The sequence below is a fragment of the Callithrix jacchus genome, chromosome 3 (assembly GCF_049354715.1).
Source record: "Callithrix jacchus isolate 240 chromosome 3, calJac240_pri, whole genome shotgun sequence".
NCBI lineage: Eukaryota > Metazoa > Chordata > Mammalia > Primates > Cebidae > Callithrix > Callithrix jacchus.
The window spans coordinates 120,988,899-121,009,026 of record NC_133504.1 but is presented as its reverse complement, the minus strand read 5'-3'; the positions used below and the strand labels follow the sequence as shown (position 1 = coordinate 121,009,026).

Genomic DNA, 20,128 nt, shown 5'->3' with positions numbered 1-20,128 from the left:
TCGCTTAAAAAATGGGGAGGCGGAGGTTGCAGTGAGCTGAAATCGGGCCACTGCACTCCAGCCTGGTGACAGAGCGAGACTCCATCTCAAAAAAAAAGCTGGCGGCAAGCTGGCTCACATCCTAGGACACAATGATACAAGAAGTGGCATTTGTTGAGCCCATTTGTCTGCTCTGGCCCAGAGTGTCAAAATTGCTTCCAGACTCATGTCTGAAGCTAATCTTGTCAATGACACCGTTGCTCTTTAGGCTTTCTCTGGGACTAGGCTTTCCAGCCTTAAACTGCAAGCTTCACTATAAAAAGCATTTTCCATTATGATCCAGCATACACATTTCATGTAGTAATGCCTACTCCTAAACTTTTTAACATACTCGTTAAGACCCACAATTGAGTTGTGATTCATACTTTCAAAATATATCTCCAGAAACTGGAGCATAAGATAGCTCATGGTTGGGACTGGATAAAGCAAGTCATTTAGTGAATTCTCAGCATTTAGGGTAGCACTACCCAAAGCACATTCTGTCAGTAAATTGCTTAGTTTCCGTGATCAGACAAATTTGGAGAGCTTTAAGACAATCAAGTTAAACAGGTTCTTTTACTGACAAGCAGTAGTTAGCAAACTCGTTACATCAAATCACCTGGGAAGCATTTAAAACTAGACTATTTTGCCTTACCAGACATCCTGAATCAGCCTCTCCAGGACTGAGCTTAGGACTCTGTATTTAAGAAAGTGCATGCAACAAAATGTGCCCAGTGCCCCTGCAGTGTGGGCAGGGTTGAGATCCATGCACTGTGAATCTCCTAAAAGGAGAGTAGGGGCAGCGTTTTCCCTTCCATCTTTTGACTTTGGAGCCCCTCTTTTGGAGATCCTTTCTTGAAATCGGTGGTCTCTAGAATACATTTTGAGTAGTGATTCCATCAAAGTTTCCATTGTTGGTTAGAAAGAAGAGGGAGATGTATTCATTACCCTAAAATCAACAAAAATTGCGTTTTCTGTAAAATTTCATAGGAGGGATAGGTCATTCTCTGCCTTTGGTAATTCTGACCCAGATAATAGTGATAAATAGTTTATTATAAGCTAATACACAAAATAAAATTCATGAATTATTCTATAGTTCTGTCATCAAAACACTTCTATATCTCCATTGCTATAGATCTTAAACTTGAAATCCAACTATTACTATTAATAGTAGCCAGCACTAACATTGGCCAAACATGTTCTTATCTTGTAAGATTATATGAAAGCTAAATGTAACTCTGACTGTTCATAAACAGGTACCATTGACAGTGGTGAGGGCAAGAGAACTTATTTTTAATAAACTAATAGCCATGTTAATTATGGAAGTATAAACCAGCCTAATTAATACGTTTTCTTTTTTTGAGACAGAGTCTCTGTCACCCAGGATGGAGTGCAATGGCATGGTCTCAGCTCACTGCAACCTCCACCTCCCAGGTTCAAATGATCCTCCTGCCTCAGCCTCCCAAGTAGCTGGGATTACAGGTGCCTACCACCACACCCAGCTAATTTTTGTATTTTTAGTAGAGATGGGGTTTCACCATATTGGCCAGGCTGGTCTCAAACTCTTGACCTCAGGGGATCTGCCTGCCTTGGCCTCCCAGAGTGCTGGCATTAAAGGTGTGAGCCACCATGCCTGGCCTAATAAGTTTTCTAATACTAAACTAGTTGTGTGGTTTGTTATAGATGTCTATATCTACATGCATGTATGCTCCTATCACCTGAATTTCCTTTTTCTCCTTCTAAATGGACAGTTATCAATGATGTGGGGTGGTCTTCATGGTGCCAGGGGTCATCCAGAGTTGCTATCCAGTTTGTAGCCTACACTTTGGATGAATTTGGTCCGTGCAAAAGGCAGATATACTGCAGACAGTTACTATACCATAGTTGTTGTAGGGAAACTACGAGACAGAGAGAGAGAGAAATAGCACCTTATAAAATATCAGCAAATGTTTCTATGTGTATTTGGGGGTGGCAGTGAGGGTGTATTTTCTTAAGCTGTGTTACCAAAGTTATTTCTCTGTAAATATATTTGTTTTGACTTAGAGATAAAGCTGAGCTGTAGCATCGAATGTAGAATATTGGGCTCTAACTTCCAAGACAGGAGGAGGATAGAATTGAAAACAGAAATTAGACTTCTCCCTGTTCTGTTTACAATTGATAATCTCACTTGAAAAGTAGCAATTTTCTACAATACCTTTAGAGATAATGTTGTCTCTTTAGTTTGCTTGCTGGGTCTATTTTCCACATTGGGGGCTGGAGGGAGATGAGAGGGGGAGGGTACCATTTACTGGGCACTGATTATATGTCCGATGTTTTACTCCCTTCCCCTCAGGGTCATAGCCCTAAAAGGTAAGTGTCACTGTATCCATGTCTAGACTTTGGAGGCCAAGGGAGGTTGTGCTTTTCTTTTCATTCTTTCTTTCTTTTCTTTTATGAGGTGGAATCTTGCTCTGTCACCAGGCTGGAGTACAGTGGCGTGATCTCAGCTCACTGCAACTTCTGCCTCCCAGGTTCAAGCAATTATCCTGCCTCAGCCTCCCAAGTAGCTGGGATTACAGGCGCGCACCACCATGCCCACCTAATTTTTGTATTTTTAGTAGAGACGGGGTTTCACCATGTTGGCCAGGATGGTCTCAATCTCTTGACCTCGTGATCCACCCGCATCGGCCTCCCAAAGTGCTGGGATTACAGGTGTGAGGCACTGTATCCGGCCAATGTGCTTTTCTAAGAGCAGGTCAGTTCGTATGGCCTGAATTCAAACCTGGATCTATGGGACTCCAGTGCCTTTTCATTTCTCCCCATATACCAGGCCTCCTCCATCTTCTCAAATTCTAAACCACCTCCTCAGCCCAGGCTTTCCCTGTATGAATATAAGTAAGATAAAACTTGGCTAGTCAGAGACATGCCTTTAGTGCTGTGTCATGCTTACTGACTGATTTCTAGTTCTTGATGCACTTGTCTTTCCAACCATAGCATAACTAAAAGCAGAATGGTGCCATTCTACTTGTGCTTTAATATGGCAAGCAGCAGCTTTATCTGTGTTTTGGAAGTAGATGGGTAGAAATTACATGAACTGAAATTTCTTAGTATACAATTTAATGATGCTGTCCTTGGTTTTTGGATTTTGAATAGTCTTCAGGAGACATATGAAGCAAAAAGGAATGAATTCCTGGGAGAACTGCAGAAGAAAGAAGAAGAAATGAGACAAATGTTTGTTATGAGAGTGAAGGAGAAAGAAGCTGAACTTAAAGAGGCAGAGAAAGAGGTAAGCCATCTGTCCTGCTTTAAGAGAAAGATTTGTAAGAGAGAGATTTTCTTAATACTTCCCACTTCAGAGGACTTCATGATGGTCCAAGTACTTTCTACATGCATTTTGTCACGAGTGACCTGCAAACCAGGCCAGAAAAATGAGTCAGATAGTCTCAACCCCATCTTACAGATGATAAACAGGTTATAAAACTGTTTTTACAGTCACATACCTAGTTAGCAGCAAAATCGAGACTAAAATGAGATCTTAGGTCTCCAGATCTGATCACCTGGCCTGTGTATCTCTGTGTTTCTTCAATTTACAAGTCTTAAAACACAAGATTTGGGAATCTGGGACTATTATTATCATCTTAATCTATCTTTGGCGTTGCCTTGGGGACAATGATCTAACACTTGTTCTCGAAAGCTTGTACTCCATGTCTGTGCCCGTGCTTCTCCCCTCATGGGGCTCACACTCCCTGCTCCAACCTTACCTTACTTAGTCCCCCTCCCCTGGCCAGATTAACTGCTTCCTAGAAGTGAACATAGATTAGTACTATAACACTCATTTCATTGTGTTTGAGTGTGTGTGCATGTGTGCTTGTGCACATAATGTCTATTTCTGCTGCTAGATAATGAGTATCTGAAGTGTTTGACCTATATCTCTATACATTTGTAAGTGAAATCATCTAAGTAATTTCCTCATTTTCTTGTTTTAATTTATTTTGCTTAAAAACCACTGAAACTTAGAGGCTATTTAAATAGATAAGCACCCAAGATGGTTTTACTGCAGAGAAAGTTGAGCCTTATTTGCTGTTGGCTTTAACAACTAAAGGGATACTGGGTAAAAAAATCTAGAATTATCTGGTAAGAATTCCTTCCTTTCCTTTTCCTTTTCCTTTCCTTTCTTCTTCCTTTCCTTTTCTTCTTCCCCTTCCTCCACTCAAGGGCCAGAAAGTTCCCAACACATTATTTAAGTAGTAGATACATAATGCATCTCTCTCTCTCTCTCTCTCTCTAGGTAAATGTTTTTTATACATTTTGAAAAAGGACCAGAGGTAAAGAACCACTTTTACCACTAGGGTGAATTTTTTGTTAGGATCATAGATAATTTTGGCCAGGTGCAGTGGCTCATACCTATAATCCCAGCACTTTGGGAGGCCAAGACAGGAGGATCACAAGTTTAGGTGTTCAAGACCGGCCTGGCCAACATGGTGAAACCCCATCTCTACTACAAATACAAAAATTAGCCAGGTGTGTTGGTGCACTCCTGTAATCCCAGCTACTCAGGAGGCTAAGGCATGAGAATTGCTTGAACCTGGGAGGCAGAAGTTGCAGTGAGTCGAGATTGCGCCACTGCACTCTAGCCTGGGTAACAGAGCAAGACTCTGTCTCAAAAAAAAAAAAAAGATCATAAATATTTTTTATCTTCTTCAATATGCCTTTTAAGATAAATATGTATCTTAATGTCAGAAAAGTGTTGAAGCCGGCCATGGTGGCTCATGCCTGTAATCTTAGTACTTTAGCAGGCCGAGGCAGGCAGATCACTTGAGGTCAGGAGTCTGAGACCAACCTGGCCAATACATTGAAACCCCATCTCTACTAAAGATACAAAAATTAACTGGGTGTGGTGGCATGTGTCAATAATCCCAGCTACTTGGGAGGCTGAGGCAGGAGAATTGCTTGAACCTGGGAGACGGAGGTTGCAGTGAGCTGAGATTGTGTCATTGCACTCCAGCCTGGGCAACAGAACAAAGGATCTTTTGGTCCCAAGGAGTTCAAGTGTCATGGGAGTCTAGGACTCTGAGGGATGCTCTACAGCATTATAGCCCAGCTCCTCCAGGAAGTCAGCAAAACGGTACTTTACACCTATCGTTAAAGCCAGTGCAGCCACATGACACATGCTTTGTCTTTTGAACAGATCCAAAGAACTTTACATCAAAAGAATTTTCATTCTGTTCACCAAGCCTGTCATTTTCTCTCCAGCTTCACGAGAAGTTTGACCTTCTAAAGCGGACACACCAAGAAGAAAAGAAGAAAGTGGAAGATAAGAAGAAGGAGCTTGAGGAGGAGGTGAACAACTTCCAGAAGAAGAAAGCAGCGGCTCAGTTACTACAGTCCCAGGCCCAACAATCTGGGGCCCAGCAAACCAAGAAGGACAAGGATAAGAAAAAGTAAGCAGGTGTCACCCCCACACATGGGGGACCTCTAACAAGTTATTCCTCTTGCATGTCTCTACCTTTCCCATTTACAGACTGGAAACTGGTCTTTTACCAGAAAGATAAAAGCAAGTATTTTCTCTATATGCAGGGAAGATGATGAAGGTTAAAAAATATTTTTAAAAGGTACACAAAGATTAATTTATAAAACTTGACCACATTGACCAAGCAATCAGGCCTGCAGGATCCTGCTGTCTCCAGTAGCATCTTCCACACCAACACTAGGAGTCTCGAAGAAGACAGGTTGATTTCTCTTCTGCACTCTCTGAAGCCAATTCTCATGACTCTTGATAGAGAGAATCCTAAAATCACAATTGTTAAAATTATTTTCCTGTTCTGTGTTGTAAGACTTTATAAGCCAGTCAATGAAAGTCAAGCCAGTCACTGAAAGTCTTGTTCCCAAAATGAAACATTTGGAAGAGCTGCTAGTGGCCACTAGTTTCCTCGAAATTCAGTATGATGAATTGTTTTATTGTGAAATGGGATCAAAATGCCTATCCAGTTGACACCCCTGCCAACCCTCAAGCCAAACCTAAACCTGCTCATAAAAGGCTTTTTAAGTAAGGTCTTAACGTCATGTGCTAAAGGGTCAGATTCTGCTCTTGAATTGGTCACTTCCTATGATACTCTAGTAGCAGCTGCCTGAATCTAGTGGGAGATTTAGGCCTGCCCTGACATTCTCCTGTGATTTGAAGCTCTCCTTTGAATGATCATAAAGCCTAGTTTGACGTCAATAACTGTCAGTTTTGACAGGAAGCATGATGATAAGGATACCACTGAGGAAAACCTTTGTGGTATTTCAGTGGCAGATATGCAGATGCTGCCCTCCTTTGTCTAATGGATGGTGCTTTTAGGGCAGCTATTTAATATAAAGCAACTCAGAACTTGTTTCAGAAAGTCTTGCTCTTTTGCCTTACATGCCAAGGTTCTAGGGAAAAAACTAACCATAAGTAAACAAAAACGTTGATACTTAAGCACATAAAGAATTACATTCTTTAAACATAGAGTACATAGTATCAAGTCTCTGCATGATCATTGAGATGTGTCATAGGGAAGAGGGAGCACAGTGCTCTTGTCCGCTTAGTCTTGGTGAACATGCAGTAGTCTCACCCCTAAGGAATCTCATTATGTTGCCTGCAGTAAAAATAAAAATGAACTGCTACAGTGACCCCCTGAGAGAGTTTTAAATCATGCTTTACAAACTTAACTTTCTGAGCTCTGAGATAGCAGAAAATGTATCACCAAAGCAAGGGAGGATGCAAATTTTCTGAATAATAAGAGAAGTGGTTGTGATTTTATTTGGAGTTGGCACAGATCTAAGTGACCAAAGGCAATCAATGGCCCAAAACTTAGTTATGCTGGATTAATTCTGAGAGTAGCAACTGCATAGATTATAATCCAGTTTAAGAAAACCCTTTGTAGCTATGCATGTTGGGAGAGCATCTAACACTAATGATGATGTTCCCCATTAAGAGACTCAAGAGATTACAGTGACTCTTCCAGTGAAGACAGATGAAAGCCATTTGGCATTGTACCTTTGTTGATCCAAACTAACCAAGGATATAGGGGTGTGTGTGTGTGTGTGTGTGTGTACACATAAATCTATAGGTATGAATGAGACAAAAAGCTGCTGACTTAATAGCTTAGGAAACCCAAAGTTTTTCTTTTCACCTTGAAGCCCCAAAGTGCATAAAGTTTCAAGTTTTAAAACCAAGAATGTTTCTAAAAGACCAGCAATGTTAAAAGAGTATTTCGTGTATACTAGATGTGCCTTTAAGCAATAAAAATTCCAAGAGCTGATCATTATTGTGCCTCCATTTTAAAAAGTTTATTTAGTAACAAATTGCCCAGTGTAGGGAGGTTTTTCCTTGCCCTTTTGAACATGTTAGGTTATTTTCTTCCTATCCTGGGGCCTTACCAATATATAATGCTTTCAAAGTTTCTATGAAGCTGTGTGGATTCTATTTTAGCTTATTTATATATTCTCATTTATTTTGATGGATATTTTACTTAATTTGCTTCAGAGCAGTCACCAGGTTTTGTACCTGACAATGGCACATATTCTTCATGTAACTATTTCTAGGTCCTTACCCTTTTCCACACTTTCCATTTGTATAGTGAAAGCAATTGCCAGTGGAGGCCTGAATTATCAAAGTTAAAAAAAAAAAAATTACATCTCTTACTGCCAGTGGCAGTGGAGAGTTTTGGTTAGAGGGGACTACAGAAAGACAGTAGCCAGGCTAACCAGAGCAGCACTCTGAAAGAGCTGTGAAGATGCCTCCCAGCATAGCTGGAGCAGTTGCAGGAGTTGCTGTTTAGGCGCTGGTTTTGCTGTAGGTAGAAAATGAAAAGGCAGACGCTTACTTGTTTACCTGCTATGCTTCCACCTTAAAGCCTTAGTTTTTCTAATAGTTTTAAATTCTCTTTTTCCTACTCTAACGACACACTCCTTTTTTTAATGTAGGTAAGGCTCTATACTTCTCCTTGACCTGTAGTGGCATGAGAGTGTATAACATTTCCTAAGATGATAGGCAAAGTAGAACTAACCCTGGCACTGCCATTAGCTGGACCCCACCTTCTGCCATCTCTGGCCACCAAGTCACTTTCCTTGTTTGTGGCTATACCGCAGTGGTGAGACTGCCCAGGGGTAAGTTGGTCAGTGGACAGTGTTCCTCTTTTCTGAAAACTGTCTGCACAATTGCCAGCAGGCATTTGCTGGTTAAGATATATCTATTCCAAAAGACAGTTCTAAAATTCATCATTTTGAAACCATACCTGGCATCTAATAACTACCGTTTATGCAACCATCCACTCATCTTTTAAAAAAAAATTGCTTTGATTCTTGCTAAGAATAAGGTTGCATGTTTTGCACTTTCCTAAAATTAGACACGTGGACTCTGGGTCTGGCACTTGCGTTGTACCTAAAAGAGGGGGAAAGCTCCTGGCATTGCTATAGCTATAACCATTACAGTGATTGTCCTTTTTTCCCCCTACCCAACTAGATTAATAGCATGTCCTCCATTCACTATGTAATTTCAATCCCTAAACAGCTTTAGAGCTTTTCTTCAAGTCAGTTGTACAAAGGCATTTATTGTGTATTTATTCTCTGACTCCTTCAGCAGCTCAGAAGTGGAAGATGAAGCTCCTATTCATTACTAATGGGACACCCAAACCTAATAGATCATGATTTTGTGTTATTTGAGAAAACAAAACAGTAAACAAACAGTAAACCTTCCACTAGAACATGCAGTGGTTTCAAGAAGTCACTTGTGAATTCTAAATTACATACAAATGGAAACTAACCGTATGTCTTTAATTCAGTATGAAATTTTGCTTTCGCTTGTCATGTAGAGTAGCCCTCTCAAATTTTTGGTTTTAATTTCTGTCAATTCCATAATCATTGCATGAGCATTCACCATCACTGAATGCTGGTGCTGTCGCTCCTAATTTTCCTTTCTTTTTAATTTATTATTATTTCTAACTTTTTTGTTTTGTTTTTTAACTTGCAGTGCAAGCTTCACATAAAGCCTGGCAAGCCAAGGATGTTCCCGCATTCACCTGCTTTTGCAGTAATATCGTATCTCTGCCATGTGTGTTCTTTAGTTTTATTTTTACTTTTTTACCCTTCCTCAAACACCAGTAACTATTATTAACTCGTTTTGCTGAATGTTGTTGGGTGGTAGAAAATGATAGAACAAGGGACTAGCCGCAAAAGCGCTGTGCAGCTGGACTGTTTCCGGAAAGTAAATGATTTGCTTTTTATGCCTGTTCTGAATGGCAGCACGGCAGGCCTGTTACTTGTATGTCGCTTTGGACAGAGGAAAGTGGGGTAAAATGCTACCTGTACGTCTGACATGAAAACTCACCGCCTCAGCAGCTGAACTAAAAACCTGAATAGCCATGACAAGAGTTTGCATTTTCTTGATTATTCACCTCCATGAGTGCACAGTCCCTGAACTCACTGTCTTTTCTCCACAGTTGTCCCAAGCCAAGGTAGATTTGTATGTAGACAGAATGGTGGGCAAGCATTATATTTTATTTTTACACTTGCATGACATTTTCATTTTAATCAGTAACATTATTTGGCCTGAGCTTGTGGGTCTGTTGAAACTGTCTCCTCTGATGGTTTGAAACTGTATCTGAATGCCTGCCTTCAAATCCTGGCCAATGTGGAGTAGACAGGTATGAGAAAACTATGATTATGTTCACATTTGCTGGTGCATCCTTCATCCTCTCACAGACAGGGATCTTAAAGGTTGGATCATATAACATTGCTTAGTAGAAAAATCTTCTGCTAAGGATGTTGGGCTTTCTACAACCTACTTACCACTAACAATAAGGAATCTTTCATAAACACACCTCAGTTTGTTCCCAGTGGGCTTAGAGGGAGGACCTGATGACTGATTCCAGGATATTTGTACTTCTAATAAAATTTTTCACTAATCATGAGAAAATATCCACAAATACTTCCCTTAGAAAATTTGTTATAAACTGTATCATTGGCAGCCCAAATTTGAGGGGACCTTGCAAATTTTAAGGTGGAAATAGGAAGGACCACAATATGACCCATAAGTCAAGAAGGTAGATATTTCCTATCCAGCTTCCTTGCTTAGTCTCCTTCCAGTATTTGGCAATTAAAAAAAAAAGAAGAAATTGAACAGCTGAAGTCTCAAATCATCATCTGGAATTTTCCTCACCATGGCTAGCTCCACCTGCTCTTTATCTAAGTCCTTTGCCTTATCAGGGATTAGAACTGACCCATATGCCAGTACCTGTACTACATGCCTAATTTGCATAGAAAAGTGCATATTTAGTCTTTTCTGTACTGTTCCTCTCTGATGCTTATCCTCTCATCTCCGTGATTGTTTTTTCCCTTCTCCTGACAAGATCCTCCCAGCTTTCTCTCTACATGTAGTCTCCTGTTCTTATTTGAAAGGGTAACATTTCTCATCAACCCACTTCCCCTCTGCATTTTCCTCTGGCCCTCACTAGTTATAGGTTAAGTAAAAATGATAAAAATGCTGCATCTCCCCTGACACACACTTTCTTTTTTGAATTTTAACAAGTCTCTATTTGATTTCAGCAAAGACTTATTCCTTCTCTTTGTCCTTAACCATACTTAGAGGAAAGAAGGAATGGTCTTCCAGGAACTGATTATGCTTAATTAGGCAAAGTAAGGAAATCAGTTTCATTGAAGCCTAAATGAAGCTGGGATACAAACTATAAACTAGACGCAGCAGCATAGTCTTCACAGGTTTAGGAGCTACTGGACCAACATTCTTGTTCTTGCTTTTGTTTTTTTTAAATGATTCTAGTCTAAAGCTAGCTGTGGAGCAGCCAAATAGTAGCTGGCATGGTGATGCGAACCATGGGCTGGATTTGTTCATAGGCTGTGCAGCAGACAAAAGCTTGAATATTTGTGTTGTATGCTTGTTCCAACCACTGCTTGTGTGAGCATTTTTGTGCCTTATACAGAAAGTATACTTTTAAATTGTTTCTTGCATCATTAAATTTTTTTTTAAATGAGCTTAACAACGAAAGGCATCCAGCTGACTTTTTGATTCCAAGATTATTGACTGAATTGACTTTTTTGCGTTAAATTTTTCACAGCAAAATAAATCGTATGGCGAGTCAGGGAATAAAAAGTCAAAAGAAACAAGTAGAAGCTTTTTTTTTTTTATGTGTTGCTTCTGAACTTCTTTCTGCCACTGCTCCCCAGCCCTGTTTAGTTTGTTATTGCTGCTCTTCTTTTTTCTTTCTGTATCTATACCTTTTTTCACAGTAGTCCTTGGCTCTGCACGGAATAAATGATACCCTCAAATCTAATTGGATGCGCTTTCGCCTTTGCATGTAAGTATGGTAGTAAGACACCTTTGAGATCTTTCTGAGTTTTCAAAATTAGAGAAAGCAAATGGGATGGATGGATTTTTTTCTTTTCAAGCGGGGCAGGGAGGTAATGTTTGAGTAGCCTTTTTTTTTTTAACTATTATTTAAAAGGCCACATTTCTATTGTTTTTTTCAGAAAAACCACATAAATTCCACTTCTTGACCCAAAATTGGAAATCAGAAATGACTAATCCAGACCAGCTGTGGTGGCTCATGCCTGTAATCCCAGCATTTTGGAACGCTGAGGTGGCCAGGAGTTTTAGACCAGCCTGGCCAACATAGTGAAACCCTATCTCTACAAAAAATACAAAAATTAGCCAGGTGTGGTGGCACATGCCTGTAGTCCCAGCTACTTGAGTGACTATGGCTGGAGAATTGCTTGAACCTGGGAGGTGGAGGTCGCAGGGAGCTGAGATCACGCCACTGCATTTCAGCCTGGGTGATGGAGTGAGACCCGGTCTCCAAAAACAAAAGAAAAGACATTATTAATCCTTGCCTGTGCTGTACATAGCCATGGGCATCATTGGATAATTCAGAGGGGCCTTGATTCTGGCAATGCAAATAAAGCCAGAATGAGACATTACCACCTTCTACTAGAGAAAACCAAGAGAAAAAATTTTATGCCAGGCTGCCTTTATGACCACTTAATTATTTTTTTAATCTTAGTTTAATGGTCTCTTCCTGGTGCTAACTGCTGACAGTGGCTGCCTCTTTTTTGGGGGGAGAGGGGCCTTTATAACTCTAGCTGGCCTTCCCCACAGCTTTTCTTCAAACATAATGACCATTTTTTTGCTGCTTCTGAGCTTTAAAGCTCCATAACACATGTGCTGTAGAATGTGATGGAAAAGCATTGATGAGAATTTATTGGCAATTCAGACTGTTTTCCCAACTTAGGCTCTTTATTAATTGGTTAAGGTTTTTTCCAAAAAGGGCATTTCAACAAGGGAAATTATTTAATGTAACACTGGGCACAGATTACTTATCTTCCTTCTCTGCCTTGTGACTCACCAGCAGTAACACACACTCTCCACATCTTGTGCACCTCAAATGAAGACTTGGTTTCCTTGCTTTCTTGAGATTTTCATGACTGTTTCACATACAGACTGTTGAGTGACGTTTTTTAGCTGTTACTGACCCAAGTCCTACTGTCTCTGTGTGGTCCTACAAAAACTGTCCATTCCCACCCTTTTGCTTTGCCATTTGCAAGTGTCTGGAATTGTCAACTCTCAGCTTCCAGAAGTCCTGGTTCCACTGCCAGGACTCATTCTTCAGTGGGATTTATGACCTACAAAGTCTAGTTTGTATGTAGGTATGAAGGGAATTTTTAAAATAAGTTGAAAAGCTGTGAACAGCATTAGAACTTTGTCTATTTCTTAATTTTAAAATATGCTGATATGCCTTAAACTGTAGTTGTAGATCCTTGTCATTTTGCTGTTTGGAAATAACCAATGTGTTTTCTAAAATTGTTATGTAATCTACTTTCAGTGTTAATGCAGAATTGTCATGTATGTAAGCTGCATGTTAGACATTTGTCTTTTTTAAAAAACTAAAGTAACTGTATTGATGTGAAGCATATCATTTTTTCAAATATGAAAGTAATCACTTAGCAACATGCTTGGTAATTTGGCATCTGTTAAGGTAGGAGAGTGGTGGACAGGTAATCTATGCATATATCACTAGTGCCAAGACATAAAGCGGGGGAAAATATATTTTTACCCAAACGTTGTTTGTGTGCCCTTTTTTGTGAGTTCTTTTTAGTCGCTGCTTGATTTGCATATGTACACGTGCTTACTGGATAAAAGAAACAGGGATAAATAAGAGAGTCTCATGCTTTCCTGCCTCGTGTGGTGGACTTCAAATGGCTGCCATCTGGGTTACACCAGTTTCTCAAAGATACTTGCCATGTGGTGTCCTGTACTTCACATAAAATATTATCACCTTCTTCTCCATTCCTGTCCCTGTCCACCCTGCCAATTCATTTACCTTGGCGTCCAGCTGAGGCATCATCATCTTCACTGGCCTCCTCTTCCCTACTGCTGCCCACCCTCCTGCCGAGCTTGAGGAGGTCACCCTGTTAACTGGCACACTGCTGTTCTTTCACAGCTTGTTGTAGAGAAGCTCTTTTTTTTTTTCTTAAGCCGTTAAGAATCAAATTTGAATCTGAACCTTTCTTTTTTCTCTTCTGTAGCTTCTTCTTTATGTAATCATCCTGTTGACAAGCCCTACTCTCTCCTAATGGACATAGAGCATTAGAAGAGCAGGAGCTGTCTGTTCACACGTGTTGGGGAAGAGTTACCTCATTTCCACCATCGCCTTCTGTTCTTTTAAAGTCTGGGTCAAATATTGCACTGCTGTTTGTATTTGTCAATGTCTGCCCATAGTGGATACTGAAGTGACTTACCGCTACCAAAAAATAGTCATATTCAATAATATTAATTTTAAAAAAAAAGGCAATTGAGTGAAACAGAAAACCTGGGCCAAGACCCAAGGTCTTGTGTTGGGATCTCCTTGCTTAGAACTATCATGTTCTTGAAGCTGCTGATCCAAGAACTGATCGACTGAAGACAGCATGTACCCTAATTGAGGGGACCACCACCTCTGGGGCACACAAACTTGATCTCATGGTAAATCCTGTCCTTTCTGTCCTGTGAGCCACATTCTGAACAGCCTGATCAGGATCCTGAACCATCAGGTCCTAAGATCCGAGCAACATTTTCCTTCCTTTTGTTAGTTTTATGGGTCGTTTTGGTGTTTGGGATTTTTTTTTTTAACATTTGATATTGCATGAACAGAGATGGCTGCAATTTTTTTTCTTTGGAGTGTTCTATTGATACAATGTTTTTATTTTTCAGCTGACCATCTGCCTCTTGAGAGAGAGAGAAGTGGGCATCCTTCCTTTAAATTCAGGAACCACTGTTGTTTTATTTGACTTTTTCTGTTACTTGCATCCCTACGTTGTTTTGGATTTGGGATTACATTTTGGGGGAGAAAAATTCCACTTAGTCCTGTTTTTTGTATGGGTATTCAGCTTACTTTTGGTATCAAAATTATGCCAGTTTTAAGCTCAATAAGTGAAGTTTAAGTCACAAGATTCTGTTTAATATGCTTTGTTCATCTTGGAAACAACCAAAAACTTCCTTTTTTGTTATGGGGTTTTGACCTACAAGTCCTAATCATGTTTAAAACGTGCCGGTGTTGGGTAGATGACTTTTCTTCCTCTGGGGTTCAATTTATATTTAAAGATAATCTTAAAATAACTTACCGGCCTGTCCCTGCCTTTTTATTTGTTGTGAAGCTCTGTACCTTGTGTCCACAGTTTTTTACCAGGACTCATATGTCTTGGACCATGGGAAATGAACCCCAAACAAGTACATACCTCTTCTCCCAGATAACAGCATCATTAATGATGGTTCTGATTTACATTGTCTTCTCAGAGTTACCTAGGTGGATTTCTCTACAACACCTGCAAAAAACCTGCTGAGAAAGCATTCAGACGGGATCACTTAAAATCACATCCATAACCAAACACATACTTCTGCCAGTTGAGTGAGCCTGTGATTTCTAATGCTGACCTGTTTGTGATGAATCAGATTCAGGGCTAGGTTGCTTTAGTTAGCAGCCACTTCTTAGCGGCAGTTTTCTAGCCAAAGGACATTTTTCCAATTCATATGTATTGTAGAGCATGGACATGTATTTTATCTTTCCGTTTCATTACTTGTCTATAGATGTGCTTATTTCCATCTTTACTTTTCAGCTCCATAGTAGGTAGATCATAAAAATACTGTTGGTGGCTTGAGTTGCATTTAATCAAGATCCTTAGTAGTGTTCTCTGCATAAGAATGGTAACATACGGTTGCTTTCAACAGTGAAATGATGAAGCAACAGCCTCTGCCTCTTGAATCACTTGATTCCTGGAAAGAGATTATTTAGAGCAATTGGATGAACAAGTTGGCAAGCTGCTTCCTTTACTTAGAAACCAAGTAAAAGTAATAAAGTCAGAATCATGTGAGCCATTAAATGACCAAAATATCAGCATCAAAAGCCATCCCCTTCACACTACACTTTAGTCTATAAGGACAGAAATCTGCTAGTAGTGTGACCAGTGGAGTAGGAAAGGAATAGCAGCTCCTTACCAACTGATGCCAGAGCACGACATCAGCTTTGCAAGTTAGACATGTAGATCCTGTTGTGTGAGAGAGACCACTGTCATCACCAAGTATAAGCGGCTTTATTCTTAAACTCCTTATTTTGATATTCTAACTTTATCATTTTAAAAACAAAGTGTGTATCAGACTAAATTTGTTTTAGCAATATTTAAAAATCAAATTAGGCAGTATTTTTTTAAGTAAGGAATCTTTGTTGTTGCTCTTTCCTTTTTTGTTGTTTTAGCTCCCAGATTAGAGGACGTATAATAACCATCTTAATGGGAGGGGAGTAGGGGAACAGAGGGTATTATCAGTAGATTAGCCTCAGTCCAGTTACCTAAGGGAACCTGATCATGTACACCTCTGGCCAGCCAAGTGCCTTGCCATTTCTCTTCCCCTAAGATAGACTGCCATTGATTTAGCATTTTACCCTAGGCAGTTCTTTTTCTCCAGTGTTGATAAAGCTGGTAGTTTTTCTCCTGGATGACCAAGTAAGGGGTGTGAAGTCATCCTGGGTATAAAATTATTAGCAATAAAAAAATTTAAAAAAAAAAATTTTTTTTTTTTCAAAGATTGGGTTTCACCACGATGGCCAGGCTGGTCTTGAACTCCTAATCCTAAGGTGATCCACCCACCTTGGCCTCCCAAAGTGCTAGGATTACAGGCGTGAGCCACCGCGCCTGGCCCCTAGCAATAAAAAGTATTGGCTTATCTCAAGATTGTGGAAAAGCGAAGCAGGGAGAAGTGAGGCATCTAAACCTATTTCCACTGGTAATAAAATAGTTCTTTTTGTTCTTCATTCAATCTTAAATATTAGTTCTTTTCAGATACAGACTCTGCCTTGATAAAAGCATGGTCTAGATGGTCTCCTTGACATTAGCCCAGCACATATATAAAGGAGAGATCCAGTTTTCTCAATCGTTAGGCACTGAGCTGGACAGATAGAAACAGGTCCTCACCCACAATCACTGACCAAACTTCTTTTCCCCATCAACAGTACTTATCAAATGAAACTTCCTTCTTATTTTGGTTACTTTTATTTTTATTTGCCTGATATTGGCCCAGATTATGGGTAAACATTTCTGGTATCTAACAAACTAATACATGGCCAGGTGCAGTGGCTCTTGCCTGTAATCCCAGCACTTTGGGAGGCTGAGGCGGGTGGATTGCTTGAGGTCAGGAATTGGAGAACAGCCTGACCAATATGGTGAAACCCTGTCTCTACTAAAAATATACAAATTAGCTAGGCATGGTGGCCTGTGCCTGTAATTCCAGCTACTCAGGAAACAGGCAGGAGAATGACTTGAACACAGGAGGTGGAGGTTGCAGGGAGGCAAGATTGCCCCACTGCACTCCAACCTGGGTGACAAAGCACAACTCTGTCTCAAAAAAAAAAAAAAAAAACAAAAAAAAAGAAACATACAAAAGACTATTACAGTTTTTTTAAGCCACCTTTGAAAGCTTTTGTTTTACAACTGACTTACCTTGAGACTGACAGTGTTGGCAGTATGGCTCACTTCAGAGTTCCTAGTGCTTGAATTTTTAAGACCAAGATATCTAGTTTTGTGCTTGTTTCAGTCTCTAGCAAGCAACTGGCATACCCAGGGCTGGTAAAGGGATTGATTGTAGTAACTTTTTTTTTCTTTGGTGGCATCTCACTCTGTTGCTTAGGCTGAAGTATACGGGCACAATCATGGCTCACTGCAGCCTCAACCTCTTTGGTTCAGGCAATCCTCCCACCTCAGCCTCCTGAGTAGGTAGGACCATAGGCACTAGCAACTATGCCTGGCTAATTTTTTTTGTAGAGATGGGTTCTCATGTTGCCCAAGCTGGTCTCAAACTCCTGACCTCAAGCATTCCTCCCACCTCAGCTGCCCAAAATGCTGAGATTACAAGTATCATCTATTGTACCCATCTATGCTAATTTGAGAAGACTAATTGGGAGCCTAGGTGTCTACCCATCTCCCTTTCCTACCTTGCTATTCCTGATTAGCAGCTATATATAAATGAGACCTTTTGGTTACCTTATTACATTTTTTCAAGTAAAAAGTGGTACAAGGGAGAGTTATGGCTCTATTTGTCTTACATACATGATAAAAGCCCCCAAATATGGTGAGGGAAAGCTTGTGATATAATTCCCTGATGCAAGCTGTGCTAAATAAGCATGCGCTTCATCTTTTCTCTCCAAATGATTGGCCAAATCCAACTCAAACAGAGCAGCAAGGTTTGGGGACTTGGCTATATTCAGCCTTTCTCAATTGTATTTCTAGGCCCTTTTGCAGAACTACACAATTCATTAATTGAGATCTGTAAGACTGGTTGCTTTTTCTCGGTCTGAAACTTGATACCCAGTCACCATCTGCCCCTTAAGCCTGGCTGATCGTGCCAAGGTTCCCTCAGTCTCTCACACACACACACCTCCTGTACCTTAAGTAATGTGAACTTGTAAGTAAGCCAACACAGTTGGCTTAGCAACCAGACGAGTATTCAACTGCTTACTACCATACATTAAACCCAAACTCGATTTCTCCCAGAAATTTAAAAAGATGCTGTATTTTTCTAGGAGCACCATCTAGTGGTCAAAGCTCATAACATCTGATAACAGATAAAGGAGACATTCTCAACGTAATTTAAAGACAGAGTTTTGGAGGCTTTAGAAGTTAACATTTACACATTAGACAAAACTTCATGATGTCAGATAAAAAGGGTAAAGGTTTGAGATGAGTTAGAATTGAATCCTGTTAAAAACGTTTTAGCTATGTAAACCGGAGATGCATCTGCCAGGATGATGTGAGAACATGTGACATAGTATCTTCACTTTCCAGTTGAAAATCTGCAGACTATCTAAAGATAAGCTCCTCATCATATTGGCTGTGCATCAGTAGCTTAACCGCATTTTCTTCTCAAGTGAAAGGCCACCATGCTGCTTTGGGCATTAATGCTCATGTAACTTGCTTTAGGAAACCTAGGAGTACGGCTGGACATGGTGGCTCACACCTGTAATCCCAGCACTTTGGGAGGCTGAGGCCGGTGGATCACCTGAGGTAATGCGGAGTTCGAGACCAGCCTGGCCAACATGGTGAAACCCCTCTTAAAAAAAAAAAAAAAATCTAGGAGTAAATTTAAAAGCTTCAAAATTCACTTATGTAAAGAACACAGAAGTGGTTGGCTCTAACAACACAGGAGAAAATAAATAGTACTTCTTGGCATAAACCTCACTACGTTCTACCTTCCTCCACAGCCAAAGGCACTGTCAGGAACATTTATGAGCAACTGGTTATATTCAACCTTTTTCTTTATTTTAGATGGAGTCTGTCTGTCTGTCACCAGGCTGGATTGCAGTGGTGTGATCCTGGGTCACTGCAACCTCTACCTCCTGGGTTCAAGGGATTCTCTTGCCTCAGCCTCCCTAGGAGCTGGGACTACAGGCACCCGCCATTACACCTGGCTAATTCTATTTTTAGTAGAGATTGGATTTCACCATATTGGCCAGGCTGGTCTTAAACTCCTGACCTTGTGATCTGCCCTCCTCGGCCTCCCGAAGTGCTGGGAGCCACAACACCCGGCCTATAGTTGACCTTCTACTGACATTTGGGGGCACTGCCTTCCCAGCTTTCCCTCCCCCCTACGAACTAATACATCATCTACCTGTAGAGAAAACTTCTAGTTCTCCATATAACTACTTCGTATCTATCTCGTAGAGAATGAAGTAAAATATTTAGCTTGTAATCTGTGAGGGCTAGAACATGTTCGCCCATCAAGTATATTCCCTTGCTTTTCCAGAGGCTTCACTGAGTGACAGGTTTTTTTAACCACCAGGAGGCACCAGACAATTATGATGCATAATGATGTAATGCTCAAGTTTCCAGATCTTGAGTTTGTGATGTGATGCCAAAGTTTAACACAAGTAACTTGGGACAGGCTGAGAATCATTTCAGATAAAAAGAAGGGCAGCAGGAACATTCTTTTTTTTTTTTTTTGGAGACAGTCTCGCTCCATCGCCAGGCACCAGGCTGGACTGCAGTTGTGTGATCTCGGCTTACTGCAACCTTCGCTTCTCAGGTTCAAGTAATTCTCCTGCCTCAGCCTCCCGAGTAGCTTGAGAGTACAGCCACGCACCACCACACCCAGCTAATTTTTGTATTTTTAGTAGAGACAGGGTTTCACCATGTTGGCCGGGATGGTCTCGATCTCTTGACCTCATGATCCGCCCAACTCGGCCTCCAAAAGTGCTGGGATTACAGGCGTGAGCCACCACACCCGGCCCAGGAACATTGTTAATGAGAAGTTCTACACTGTTCAAGAATACTATGCTTTCTGTCACAAGCCACAGTTCTGTAAGGGCCCAAAGTCAGTCGTGAGGAAGCAGGCTCAGGCCTCTGAAACGGTGGCTAAGAAAGTGTAACAGTGCCAGAGTGCTCTTGAGGGCCAGGTCTCCAAAGTACTATCACTGAACAGAGCAATGGGTTAAATACAAGCTTTGAGGCATGAGAGCTTAGCAGCCCACTATCCTACTTGATTTGGTGTCCCATGAAAAGAATGCTGTTACAAACTGACTTACCAGCAATTTTTAAATATTGAAAACTTTAAGACCAAAAAATGAAAATCCTATTG

At 40.6% G+C, this 20,128-nt stretch overlaps 1 protein-coding gene across 23 annotated transcripts in view; it reads left to right on the top strand.

Moving 5' to 3' along the window:
* The window catches only part of SEPTIN11 (septin 11), a 90,217-nt gene extending 75,591 nt beyond the window's left edge, over positions 1-14,626 (top strand). For 4 of the 23 annotated variants that reach the window (XM_035293475.3, XM_078367033.1, XM_078367039.1 and 1 more), the window contains exons 8-11: positions 3,151-3,283; positions 5,251-5,438; positions 11,266-11,333; positions 14,222-14,626. In XM_035293475.3, the coding sequence (XP_035149366.2) occupies positions 3,151-3,283; positions 5,251-5,438; positions 11,266-11,290 (346 nt within the window). In that variant the 3' untranslated portion in view covers positions 11,291-11,333; positions 14,222-14,626. Of the gene's footprint in view, positions 1-3,150; positions 3,284-5,250; positions 5,439-8,992; positions 13,091-13,557 lie in introns of those variants that run through there. The other 19 variants (XM_035293482.3, XM_002745683.7, XM_078367040.1 and 16 more) reach the window with 8 other exon arrangements.
* The last annotated feature ends 5,502 nt before the right edge of the window (positions 14,627-20,128 follow it).